At 38.7% G+C, this 14,040-nt stretch overlaps 1 protein-coding gene across 1 annotated transcript in view; it reads right to left on the reverse strand.

Annotated features, from left to right (window-relative positions):
* LOC139133757 (uncharacterized) overlaps positions 1–14,040 on the reverse strand; it is a 78,191-nt gene that overhangs the window by 37,187 nt on the left and 26,964 nt on the right. Inside the window, exons 12-35 of the mRNA XM_070700524.1 lie at positions 13,549–13,720; positions 13,035–13,243; positions 12,621–12,745; positions 12,256–12,429; positions 11,637–11,890; positions 11,214–11,344; positions 10,874–11,004; positions 10,293–10,481; positions 8,361–8,593; positions 8,018–8,154; positions 7,666–7,796; positions 7,037–7,225; positions 6,262–6,500; positions 5,881–6,014; positions 5,112–5,242; positions 4,481–4,666; positions 3,996–4,234; positions 3,544–3,674; positions 3,249–3,382; positions 2,702–2,884; positions 2,227–2,453; positions 1,694–1,836; positions 1,169–1,296; positions 587–775 (exon numbers count right to left, since the gene is read on the reverse strand). Coding sequence (XP_070556625.1) covers positions 587–775; positions 1,169–1,296; positions 1,694–1,836; positions 2,227–2,453; positions 2,702–2,884; positions 3,249–3,382; positions 3,544–3,674; positions 3,996–4,234; positions 4,481–4,666; positions 5,112–5,242; positions 5,881–6,014; positions 6,262–6,500; positions 7,037–7,225; positions 7,666–7,796; positions 8,018–8,154; positions 8,361–8,593; positions 10,293–10,481; positions 10,874–11,004; positions 11,214–11,344; positions 11,637–11,890; positions 12,256–12,429; positions 12,621–12,745; positions 13,035–13,243; positions 13,549–13,720 — 4,139 coding nt within the window. The remainder of the gene's footprint in view (positions 1–586; positions 776–1,168; positions 1,297–1,693; positions 1,837–2,226; positions 2,454–2,701; positions 2,885–3,248; positions 3,383–3,543; positions 3,675–3,995; positions 4,235–4,480; positions 4,667–5,111; positions 5,243–5,880; positions 6,015–6,261; positions 6,501–7,036; positions 7,226–7,665; positions 7,797–8,017; positions 8,155–8,360; positions 8,594–10,292; positions 10,482–10,873; positions 11,005–11,213; positions 11,345–11,636; positions 11,891–12,255; positions 12,430–12,620; positions 12,746–13,034; positions 13,244–13,548; positions 13,721–14,040) is intronic.

Below are 14,040 nucleotides of genomic sequence, written 5' to 3' on the forward strand. Positions count from 1 at the left end.
CAACAAATTGATTTTGGAGGGTAAGATTTTTGTTTCAGAAGCGTCGATTTTTGCTCCACAATTCTTACTTTGTGAGTGACTTCTTATGAATTTTTGTGATACTTAAGTAGCGCTGTTTTGCGCTTCACATATTTACAATGCCCCGAGCCGTAAAATGCCACTGTTAGAAATCGGAGCCAGGAATGGGTCATCTGTGACTAGTGATTTTTACAAGGGCAGGTCATTAAAATATACGACACGTGACTAAGTGTATCTATGGTTCTCCCCGGAAAATGTCACATAAAATTTGTATATTTCCTCCGTGATGTTTAAAGTAGAAATCCTTAAGACACAAGTCATTTATGTTTAATTAAGATTAAAATAAAAAACTCAATACCACCCATGTAATACGACTGCACAAAAATCCGTGTATGTTACACCTTACAATATCGCTATAGCGGAACATCAATTATCAAATATTACAGACGCACACAGATATCCTAAGAGAAGTAGATTTCGAGACAGAGAGAAAGGCACAGAGCTCCCAAGAAAGGTCACGCAAAAAAAGCGTTGTCACATGTCTAGAAAGTATATCCTGTAACAATACCTGTTCTGCAAGCTCAGCGATATCTCTGTTCTTCAAGAGATCATACATGAATCCCTCTGGAGGCGTGTCACATATTATTCTTTGTAGGGACATCACTTGTGATGAGTCTTGTAAACCCAACAGTCCTTTCAACTGATCGGCATCACAGAGTAATTCATTCCAATTTTCTGTCATAATAATTTGCATCATCTAGAGAATAAAATCACTTTATTAGATTGTAGTCTGGCAGAAACGTTGTAAATGTCATTCGTCCCCTGCAAACGCTGTAAACGCTGCCCAAGGCCCCACATCACTGGTAGCGATGCGATGCGATGCCCCCGGCAAGCTACTGAGATGAGCTCGAGCTGCCGAAAAGGCAGTCTTGTTGGGATGACTGTCTTGAGCAAAGGAGGACCAGCCTAAGGGATGACCTCTTGACCTCCACCACAGGTGGCGCTTTATGTACGTTTGCAGGAGATAAAATTCCTTACTTTTGTAACTTTAGGGAATTGGTACCGATTGTTATGTAAATGTAAAATTTAGAGAAGAAGAAACTTTAAGACACCATCGATTATATTTTAAGGATGTAAATATTGCACTTACCGCTTGTGGATTTGAAATGAAGATGACAGATGCATCAATCAGGTCGGGTAGAATCTCAGCTGACTCCTGCATTAATTCAGTGAAGATCGTTGAATTTCGGAACAGAGAATCAACAGTCAATCCATTTTCTAAACGCAATGAGGGAACAAAAGTTATTGGCTGAGGATGAACTTCAACGCTTCAAAATAAGGCTTTCACAGACTTAACTTTGGAATAATTTAAATAAAGGGGACAAGATACAACATCGAGCTTTCGGTAATAAAAACGGAGACCCAATAAGAAAAGCCTCGCCGGGACTTCAGGCGCACGTGTCTTCTTAACCGAGGAAGTTCGTAAGGCATAAATTTCCGTGAAACTCAAACACAGTCTGCTCACCTACGGCTGCAAAACGATCCATCTGAGCCTATCAAATCGTAAAAATGCTCATTTGTGATGTGTATTAATGGCTAATGGAGTGAGATAATTTCTTTTTTAACTCTAACCGGCTCTCAGTGTATGTCTGTGCTACGACTTTTCTCAACTAACCCAGAATTTCATCCAGTCTTCCATTTAAGTATTTGTATCCATAGTGATACATCGCAATCTGGTGTTTGATTTCATTCCATGCCGGATTGTCAACCATAGTGCTATCGACGGTAGCCATACTCTGTGCGAGAATCTCTACCCAACTGAAAAAAGAACACAAAAGGTTTTTGTAATAAGATTACAAAGAAATAGACTTATTGATAAGAGATTGATAATCTCACAGGGCAAAAAAATTACATATCGACTCGCACTCTCGAATGTTGAGGAATTAACGTACAAACATGAACACATACCTACCTACCTACCTACCTACCGACCTACCTACCTACCTACCTACCTACATACATACATACACACATACACACACACATACATACATACATACATACATACATACATACATACATACATACATACATACATACATACATACATACATACATACATACATACATACATACATACATACATACATGTACATGTCGCGATAAGACATGCTTACTATCAAACTGAAATATGTTTATCAAACTTACTTATCAGTGTTAAGAATATTCTCCATTTGCATATCAACGAATGCCATTTGCATTACTCTGATTATCTCTGTCCAGTTATATTGGGTTTGCCACGCCATGGTCATATTCGGTAGCATCATCACATTGTCCGTGAACTCTTGAACGTTGCTGATCAAGGCGTCCCAATCGAATGCATTGCCGCTAGCATTCGGACGTACACCACTTCGGATTTGGTTCAACTTAAAGATCTAGGGGATTCGATAAGAATGGAACGTCAACACTTCAATTGAATAGTGCAAAACCTAACAACACATGATTATATTTGTATCTATTTTCTGGTCTTGGAATGATTGCTGTAAGAATTACAGTCTGCTACCTGTAAATGCAACCCTTCTTGACTCGTCTTTTAATCCAAAATCTAAGATTTAGCTATCTGATAGACTGCGATGACAATATCACTCAGACTTAGCAGTATTCTGCAGAAATCCATACGTACCTCCGTTTCTATATCCTGAACGTGGTGTCTAACTTTGAGTTCCTCCATGAGTACAGGGTAATCAACTTGACAAAGATCATCCAGGAAAGACAAGTCAGTGGATGGAGGGAACTCAAAGAAGTAGTTTCTGACGCCATCGTCACAGAAAACGTCATCTATTGCTTGGGTTGACAGGGCAGCACTCTGAAACGAGTGACAAAGTAAATTTAGACGATGAAGTTCAAGGATATAGGAATCATTCATTGTTGGACTAAAGTAAATACTGATGAAAAGGGATGTGTCTTCGATGCAGGGTTTCAAGTATGTGAAAGTGTAAAAGAAATAGTAAAGATTACGTTTTATTTAAACACATCAACTAAACACAAATTTTGTCACTCAAGACAGCGTTTCTTCGAGTACCGAAGAGTACTTTGTTGATGTTTTCGTATCGCCTGTATCATGACCGCTCTCATCTTCCATAGTGCTACGGATCTAGCAGTGCATTTTTAATTCTTATGCTTTGGTAAACAAACAACAGCCTTGAGTTTTTCAAACTCTTTCCTGTTACCTTCTGAGGATCCATCACTGCTTCCAACATTGCGCGGAGAATGTCAGGGAACTGTTGCATTATCCCGTGAACTCCGTGAAGAAATGTTCTCGTTTCGTTACCAATGATGCTCGCCATCCCGTCGGCAGGAGACGCTGTGAAAAAAAGCAAGAATTGCAGGTATGTTGATATCAGGCTCATATACAAAACGCCATTAAACACCGCTGTCCCGAGACTGACTACTATGACGTAACTTCGAAAAGTAAGGATAGAAAAAGCATCACTTCACTAAAGGGGTGAATAATAGGAAACATACCTTTCCAGAGTTCGAAATGTGCATTGACGGCTTCCATAAGAGCATTACAAAGATTAAACATTGGTTCGGTCATCGCCCAAGCCTCAGATTGTTCCAACATCTCTCCATAGAGACGCCCGGTCATTGGAATCCTGAAAAGACAGAAAAGTGGTAAATTTATTGTTTTCATACATCGAGCGAAACATGACTTGTCGCATTGAAATGCTTCAGTAAAGACGACTGAAATGTATATCCCGCCATCAACTAAATTTCCATATTTAGGATTGTATGTCTCTGCAAATCAAAACGACAGCAACACTTCCGGGATTTTCCTACTTGTTATCCTACAGGACTTAGTCTACTTTAGTAGAACATACTTATTTCTGAAAATGTGCAGTTTGCGTCGATAGGACGGCCCCTATGACCATAGTGACAAAGCTTTCTTTTTAATTATATATCTGGACTAAACTTACATTCTCCAACCTGAGTTAAGGAGCTCCATGTAATTATTCTCCGCCCTCTCCATGCCTTCGGTGACAAGTCCCTTCAAAGCTGTCATGTTGTATCCCTGGAACATCTGGACGGAGCGGTTGGAGAACGCCATTGCGTTTTCTGACAGGTGCAATATGCTAATCAGAAAAGCCTCCCAGTTGATTGGATCGCTGCTTACGTTAACGGGCACTCCGTGAAGTATGTTCTGCAAGTTCATGATCTGGAAGACATAGTGGTTTACTTTGTCAACAATTCGTCCTGTTGACAGTTAAATGTCATAATGATGTACACAAGGAAACTCAGACACTGTAATACATGACAGGCATATCGTACTACAGTGATTGTAAACGTGTCTTTTCGATCTTGTATACTGTCCTGAGGTCAATATCCGACTCGGTAGGAAATAAATACAACATTTGCACAAAACATGTTAAGAATTTCAGCTATAAATATGGCAATGCCTCACCTGGGCCGCAAACTCTGCAATTTGTGGGTAGTCTGTCGATCCCATTAAACTGCTGTAGTTGACTTTGCACAGATAATCGTCAAATATTGAAGTATTGAAACTTGGCGGTAAATTAAGCAACTGTGATCGTCTACTGGGGTCACAAAAAGCTTTATACCAGTCCACTACTTGCGAGATTACGGCAGCCTATTTAAGTCAAGAGAATGAACAAAATGAGTAATTTTTACAAACCAGCTTCTGGTGTTCAATGGATGGTCGAAAGAAATCTAAAGTAGTTTTGAAAGTCTTGTGGCGTAAGTATCTATCCTGAATGTGATCGTGTGCAGGCTGGGCCTATAAGAGAACTTTCAAAGACAAGTAGGGTTTGTGGTTTGCTGAAAGCGATATGCTTACAAGTCAGGTTTCCTTTGGCTTCAAACGATCCATTATGTGAGATTGGCACAATATCAAATGCAGAGGAAACCAATAATATCCATGCCAATCAATTGCCATGAAACACGTACACGTATGACTTTTAAGCGTTCCAATTGAGCAAGGCAATGTTTATCATGCAAAAGGAAAGAATGTGCAACTTCTGAACAGTGACACTTAATGTTCTTTGTCAAATGTCTGTATACAGGATGTCACTCACTTTGGATGGATCAGAGACTGTATCAATGACGGCATCAAGTACCAATGGTGCATCCTGAATCATCAAATACACACCATCGTACAGTCTTGTCAAGTCTGCGTTGTCAAAATGAACATCGCCATCGATGTAACCTGTGATTTAAAAATTGCAGCAGATCGTGAGAGAAACATAGAACCCAATAAAAGAAACAAAAACGTTTACAGTTTCAAAGAAGCACAACTGATACCTTCACACTTACTGTCACTTTCTGTATCGACAGAGAATGAAATTGAAAGCCGGGAACTTTTAGAGAAGAAAAGTTCAAGGAATTCAGTCGACGCTTGTATTTCAATGAAGCATTTTATCGATTTTCACTTCGACGCTACGCTAAAAAGACCGCCGTCAAAAATAAATAGTGTTTCTGACGTTCCTTTTATAACGTCGTTGACACATGCTATCTCATCCATCGAGTTGGATTGTATGCAGATTTTTCAATTACAATTAATGTTAAATACGTAAAGTATATCATAACATGAAGGGGAATTAGCTCAGATGGTAGAGCGCTCGCTTAGCATGCGAGAGGTACCGGTATCGATGCCCGGATTCTCCAGTCTTTTTGCATCTGCTTTTACCGGAGAAATACGATTTTAGTTTTTTTCAACGCAAATCTGTGACTGTTCGTTCACCACCACGATGGCTCTTCTGTCATTTACTGACGATCATTTTGTAATCTCATTTTGGCGATACAAACTAAAATCAAGGATTTGGCAAACGGGTGTCAATGACCTACCGGAAAACATTTCAAGTTGTTGGTTTACTGAATCAACCATGTTGTGGATCGTTTTAAAGAGAGGATCATATTGACTCCACATTTCTGTTTGTTCCAACATTGGCAGCACGGAGACCAAAACAACCGGTATAATCCTGGGTGTGAAGATAAAGAACACGTCATAAGGCTTGCTCTGCGCTTACCGAGACAAACTATTATAGATCATACTTGCAAACGCCATACATTTGTTTCAATCCATACGTGTATTTACAGACTTGCACATAATACTCTATACATATTTAGATTTGTACACAGCAGAAATTCAATATTCCTTAGTGCTAACATGGATAGCTATCAAGCTACAAAAATATTTTAACTGTATTAGTACAGCAGTGTACTTACGTCTCAACATCTCCGTTAAGCAATGGTAAATAACGTTGCATGAGTCCGCGGGAAACTTCGTTGATGATAGTTGTAATATTTATTTTGTCAAACAATGCTGTCGTCATCAGCATTACCCCCTCAACGTTCCCATTCAGCTCATTCATGTCTTCGAAATACTGTCTCCAGCTAAATGTGACATATGTCGTGTTTGTCCTTATCACGTTTGTGGAGTTGCCGATGTTTGGAGGTCCCAAGAACTTAGAATTTCAAAATAAAGATAAAAAAATAAATAGGTGAGAAACTGCATTTCAAAAGTGTAATCAAAGTAATAGCGCTGTTCGCAAATGAGGTTCCATTAATATGCAAAGTAAATATGTTTCCGTACTTTCAGCAAGAACGACGAAAATAAACCTGCTAGTGTTACAATGGATACTAAAAGTTAAATATTTATTTATTTATAGCTCAGACTACGAGCTGAGAGAAAAAACACGCATGCAACAATAAAATTTATCCAAATTTCAATTAGTGGCGTAGGATGTCGCGGGCGCGTGTGCAGCTGTGTTCAGTAACAAACCCAAAACCGCGTAGAGCGCTATTGATTAAGATAAGACATTTACCTACAAATAGCCCATTGTATGGTCAGTTAATAGTAATTAGAACTAAAGGCAGCGAGGACTTTTCAAGTACAAAAAAGTTGACCGATATCAGTTAACTGACTGATTAAGCGTTTCTGGCTACGTTTAATCCTCATCATTGAAACAGGACCTGGCAATAGCATTACATATGTACTCACCTGTCGGATCAATTCTCCAACATACATTTCCTTTTTCATTTCTTCGAGGAGAGCTTCCCAGTCGATAGTACAGAGATTATCATCAATGACAGTGAAGTTGAACGACGAATCAAGCATGAAAACATTTTGACGAAACTGGAGATCACAAAAAACTTCCAACCAATCATCGACTTCGAATAACATTTCGATCTGAAATGAACGTTATCAGATATAAAATCATGGGTTGGTTTTCACTTGACATTACGTCACAAATGACCACTCCACAAACGTTCCCGTTCCTTGAAATGTAAAAATTCATGAACTACGTCGTTTAATTTAAATTTAAACCAGGTTTTAAAATTTAAGTTGTCCCTGACTAGGGACTTAGACATTGAAACGTCACTCAATTCTTAGCACCTATCAAGTCACTCGACTCTCTAGCATATGGAATATCTGAGTGACGTCGATAAACTCTATCCTGCATCTTTTGATGTGCATATTTATCTAGTATAGCCAAAGTGACATTTCGAATCTAAAGCCTGTGAAAGATACACCGAGTTTCGCGTTATGACCCAGCGTTTTCGTGACCTAGGCCTATATGGCGCCATTTATTACACTGTGTTCAAATTCAAATAACCTTTGACCTTTACCTTTTGTGGATTCAGCATGGTCATCATCATAGCTTTCATTACTTCCTGAATGTTATTCATTACGTGGTGCAAAGTCGTGTAAAGCTTTACCAATTCCGTCCCGTTTACTAACATTTTGTTCTCTTCAAACCCTTGGTGGTAATAAAAAATATCGGAACATCAAAAACAATCCTTACAGATGAACAACAACAAAGTCATGACGTAATGCACTGCGCATGCGTCAGACGGAGCGAAACCTCATCTTGGCGAGTTCAGTATTTAACAAAAGCGCAATACTTATTGCTACAAATTTTAACATTGCACTTTTAAAAGCGATAAATAGGAAGTTTTTATCAAACTATTATTTGCTCACCTTCCATAATCTCAAAGTGCCTGTTGATCATTTTGATGATAAGGTGTGGCGTCGTAACGTCTACGCTCATTGGTAGAAATAAAGGAGCCAATTGGTCCAATACTTGACCCGCCATATTGTTGATAGTTTCCATCAATCTGAAATTCAAAAGTTGTCCTATAAACCCCGTTGGCTAAATTAATATTCAGTGTTTTCACGACATTGTCGTTCATCAGTATGTTGCATCTCGAATTCAAAATTCAAAAATGGAAAGGATATCAATGATTCTATTCAGGAATGATTGACAAACCATACAACGACAACTGTGACTTAATTGTGAAGATGGATAAGACAACAAACTTACTCTTCTGTCGTCATTTCCTGTGGCATCAGTAAAGATAACATTGACACGTTCATGGACGCCAAGGTTTCCATGGAACTGACCAAGTCATAGTACTTTACGACATCCATGGTGATATTGCCAAGCCTGTTCATGTTGTTGAACAGGGTTTGCGCAGTCTCAATGTAAACCTCCCAGTCGAATGGTCCGACACTGGTGGTGATATTACCTATCATTACATAGGAAATCTTTGCCATCTATTTAGAAAGAAAAATGTGGAGATTTTACTAGGTTCGAAGTGAGATATTTAGTATGACGTTCAGAAGCATTCAAGTAAGTGTTTTTCAAGAACGTTGGTCATTTCTCTGTATTCGCTAGTTCATTTTATCGAAGTCCAATGTCAAATTATATCATACCAGTATATTGATGGTGCAAATACAGCAATCTGATTGGTCACGAACCGTGGTATATTAGCGATATACTACGGCTGGCATACACGCAAGCTCTCGTCTTGAGTAAAAATCCGTTTTTGACGTTCCAATCCAAGCCAGAATTTCAATATACTGTTATGATATAATGGCAATAAATCACACCCAGCTATGGTATACCACTCGATTTTGACCAGTTCACTTCATTATGCACTCGCTATCGCTCGTACATATATGTCGTGAACTGGTCAAAATCTCGTGAAATACCATCGCTGGGTGTACTTTATTGCTTAAATATATATAGAGCTCAGAAGACTTCACCAGATCGTACTATGCTCTGCAAATTATTGCAAAATTGCAGGAATTCTGTGTAAAAAGACATGCAAAAACATTGAGGGACACTTCAAGAGAAATTACGATTTCACAGATTCAGCAGTATATGTGTGAAATTGTAGGTGTCGCCATGATATGACAACAGATGACGTCAATAAAGTCAGTGTTTCATGAGATCGTCCTTTTTTACGTTCAAGCATGTTAATTTTCTGTGTTGTGATTTCGTAAAAAATTAAAAATCGTCTTTCTTCCCTTAAATGAGAATATTAGACTTAAAGTACACTACTGATTGTTGCGTCTCGCCCCAAAATTTATCACTTAGCCGACTCTGATATTTCATTTCACATTCAGATCAATGATACTCTCATTGACAGTGTTGCTGTTCACAAACTACTTGGTGTTCAATTAGACAACATTTTATGCTGGGATGACCACATAGATAATTTGTGCAAGACTTTGTCTGCAACAATTGGTGTTATAAGACGACTACGCCCCTATTCTCAAAGGAGTGTTCTTTTGCTAGTTTATAACGCTTTGTTCTTGTCTGTAATTGACTATTGTTGTATGTTTGGGCTAGTACGTCTAAGACCAATCTCCAAAGATTGTACAAACTCCAGAAAAGGCTGGTAAGGTAATTCTCGGAGTTGACACGACTTTTCCTTCTCGAACAGTTTTTGTTAGTTTGCACTGGTTGCCCATAGATTTACGTATTGAATACTTTACAGCTGTTATGACTTTCAAAGCTTTAAATGGTCTCGCACCAAGCTATATTAGTGATCTATTCCAACCTCTCTCAGAAATGGATCGTTTAAATACTAGTAGTTCTAGTAATGGTAACCTTTACCCACCAATGTTTAGGACAAGCATGGGTCAAAGATCATTTGTATATCGAGCTACTAAAATCTGGAATTCCATTCCCCCAACTATCCGTGACTGTGAAGCCTTGTCGACGTTTAAATCAAAACTGCATTGTTATCTTTTCATGAAATATTGTAATGAAGGCTCTGACTTGGACTAGCCTATTTTTCCTTTGTCTTCGACATCTTCTATTCGTCTATTCCATACGTTTTTGTTTATTCGATGATTTGTTTGTGTATTTTGCCTTCTTTTCATAAGGGCTCTGATGGAAATTACAATTACTTTACTGTAATCAGATTACCCTCTTTAAATAAAGTGTAATAATAATAATACGAACCTGTTCAGCCATTTCAGGCGCGAAAAATTCCTGCGCAAGCTCGTCGGAGAGTATCGTGATATTGATATCGCACAGGTAAAGGTCGAAGACTGCGACATTAGCGGATGGCGGGAAATCAAACATCTGCTGCCGTTTGTCGGCGTCACAAAATAAATCTTCAACGCTTGCAAGGTCGCTTATCGCCATCAGCTGAAAGAGGGGTTAAATATGGATGTCAAGATTGGTAAAATTTAATGATTCGTTTCATGCCGTAATAACAAAGATGCAGTTGGAACCGACGACTCGGGAGGAGACGACAAGGGTGACTTGATTCTTGGTTTTGTGGAAAAAGACATACATGTTGAGTAAGCTGTAGCGCCCTCATCTATAAAACAGCGAGTTAGATACCACTGCGCAAAAATATCCAGTCATTTATTGAACAAGTAATCGTTTGTTCGTTATATTGGCCAAACGAGGACAGAAAAAATACGCTCTTTCCTAGAAATGGGTACTTTTTGGTTTGTCTTAGCCGCTTTATTCTAAGAGTGTCAACCTTATCTTGAAAAAAATGTCGAGCAATAATGTGGTGAAATTCTACCTACCATATCAGGATTCATTACACCAGCCATTAGAGGAGCCATAAAATCAACAGGTTGTTTCATGATTTCCATCACGCCAGTCATCAGTTTCGTCACTTCCGGTTGGTCAGTGAATACTTCCCCATGTGACAGGGCTGAGAACAAGAAATTACGCTTAAAATCTAAATAAAATTCGACATTGAGAACCGATCAAAACAAAAAAGATGAATATTTGTGGTAAGTGATGAAATGTAAGACTCTGATAAGGCTGATATCATGACTGTAAATTAGCTAACACTGTCTGCAAACTCTTTCAACAGAAAGGCTTTAAATAAACATTTGAAGATGAATTTTTGCTTCCTACCTTCAACCATTACGAAGTATTTATTCATTGCCATCATCATGTAGTGGGAATACGTAAGCATGGGTTGCATTATTGCCCAGTATTCATTGGATTCAAAGCCACTCGTGATACTCTGCATTACAAGCGATAATCTGAAAAAAAGAGTAAAGCGAATCATTAACGTTTACAGCAAATGAGCAGGCAGAATAACCTGCCTCAATTTTTGAAATTGTGTTCTCGATGATAGAATGAACCGAATGCATATAGCATCAGTGCATTTTATATCCTGAAGATTTCATGAAGTGAGCATACAACAACTTTCGCTCGCTCAAAGTTTCCCTCTATGATGGCTGTCATAAAACCTAAATGAAGCAGTGACCTGTGTCAGAGCGGATCTGACCCCGAAACCGACGAAGATGGCGCACATCGTTGTGTCATACTTACGATTCATCCAGATTCATTGGTTGCTGCCATGCCATCAACTGATTCTCCATGACTTGCATGATTCCATTCACGTCAACATCTTTCAACAAATCCATGAAAATAGAATTCAAGTCGATAGGATAAGTTGCCATTTCAGTCATGTCGTCTATTAATTTCAATGCCCTGACGAAAAGGGCGGTGAAGTTTGCATGAACAAGATGTTCCTCCTTCAGTTCTGTTGGGTCGGTGCTCCAAACCTCCTGAAACATTGCCACCTGAGGAAGTAAACAGAATGGTTTTTATCACAGTGTAGTTAGATAATAACACAATAGGAACTAATTTGGGATGTGCGGATGGTGAAGTAATGCCAGTTTGATGTGCAAATGTAAGCTCATCTGTTTTTCAAGTTGTACACTGGTTTTTATGAGTAATTTGTAATATTGCAATATTCGGCAATAGGGCACCTAAGAATTATCAGAAATTGAACAATATGAAGATCCAATTCTCCCAAATTAGTTTCAATCGTGTTTAATGTAAAATCATCATGTGTTACCCTAATACATGGTGAATTTTGAAGGTAGGCTAGAAATTGGTGACATAGGTGTTAGCAATTCTTAATCAAGACTGTTTCATTGTTTACCTTTGCAAGTATTTCTTCAACATTCCATTTCAACATGAACTCATCCATCAACTCTTGGAGATCAATACCACAGAGGGCGTCTTTGACGGCCGTGACGTTGACAGTGTCAGGGTATTTGATGTAGTCCTCGCAGAAGATATTAGTCAAGTTCATCTGACCACGTGACACCATATCCTAGGTGATATATCAGACAGTATAAAAAGAAGGAAGATTAATGGATTGATATATTTTCAGCTCTCTAGTCACACTCAAGACACCATGGACCATGTCTTTGTGGAGGAATTATGTTGATTTAAGGATAACAATATGTATTCTTTTTCATCTTTATTTTTGTCGGCAACGCTTTAATTATTTATTTTACGTACCTGTATGACATCAGAGCTTGTGAATGTTGTGATAATTGTTTCAGTGACGATTGGCCCGAGTTCCATGACGTCATCTATCATCTGAACAAAGGGATCTTCCATCATGAAATTCATTATGGCTGGCCCTGGAACATGAATTAAGAAGTACGATTGATTACTACTATCTGTTAAAAAAGCACAGAGGGCCGGGTAATACGGGTTCTGGTTAGCAATAAATGAGACTTGATCAGTAGTGCTCAACATGACTCAAACGTCCGATGCAGTGCGTGCAGCAGAACGCACACCTGAATATTAACTGAAACAAAAGTGAAGATTTATTACTGGAGTTAACATGAAACGTTGTAGCCATTTTTTTCTTAGGGTGAAGTCTTATTCTATTAATTAATTCATATCAGACACTAATGGGCTACTTACCCTGCCGTGCTTCGCAAATGAAACCTTCCGCTACTAGAGTGCAATTTCGTTTGTGCCACTCTCCATCACCGTGAAAGTTGGCCACTGCGCAATCTCCTATCAGAGTCTCTGCCGCCCACTTCTCGTAGACGAGATTCTCGCCATTCAGCCAAACCCAGTGGTCTTGATCTGAATCAGACATGGCGCCAATCCAGGTGGTGTAGCTAATTCTGAAAGCAATGAAATTCAAAGATTTAAAAATTTATCAGTCGACAAAAGTTATACTGATTTTGTCGTTTTAAAGAGATAGTGGTGAAGCATTGTTAAAGCCACTGCAAGTCAGTCATGTTCAAGTTTAAATAAATTCAGATACTTTTAGCTGGAAGAACGCATCAGAAAGCTGTGAATAAACATTTATTGTATATTTTATTGGTTTTGTGAAAGACGACAATTTGTAACTTAAACCATAAAAAATCGAGGGTTTGTAATAGCACAGCAACATGGAGAATTGAGTCAAATCAAACTCCTTTCTTACTCCATGGTTTGAAGTAATGCCTGTTCCTCCCGTGTCTCGACTACAACCAAATGGGACCCGGTCAACATGCTGTCACAGTGCGAGTTAGCTTCAGTCATTGTCATCTGCTCTTGCATCGGTAGATAACATGAAGTGTGACTTTTCATCCAATTCTCGGGACAGTATCTTTCACCTGGTGTTAGAGAGATGGATTGCATTTTGTTATTTTTATCATACTCCGTTTTTAAGGTCTATGTTTTTATCAGTTGTTCACTCTACTCGAGTGTTGTCCTTATTGGGAACGAGGCTGTACCCTGAATAAGATTTTATTTTGAACATAAACACGTTTTGCTGTCATTTTATACTGTGTTACCCCTCCCAGGGGTCCCTGCAATAATAATCATGTGATCATGACGGAAGAAGTTATAGCTAAGTCAAGTGACAGAAAAAGTAGTATGCATAAAGTTTCAATGCTGATTTACCAAAGAATCGTCTTGCAATGGTGATAGGAAG

Source organism: Ptychodera flava, chromosome 5, assembly GCF_041260155.1.
Source record: "Ptychodera flava strain L36383 chromosome 5, AS_Pfla_20210202, whole genome shotgun sequence".
Classification (NCBI taxonomy): Eukaryota; Metazoa; Hemichordata; class Enteropneusta; family Ptychoderidae; genus Ptychodera; species Ptychodera flava.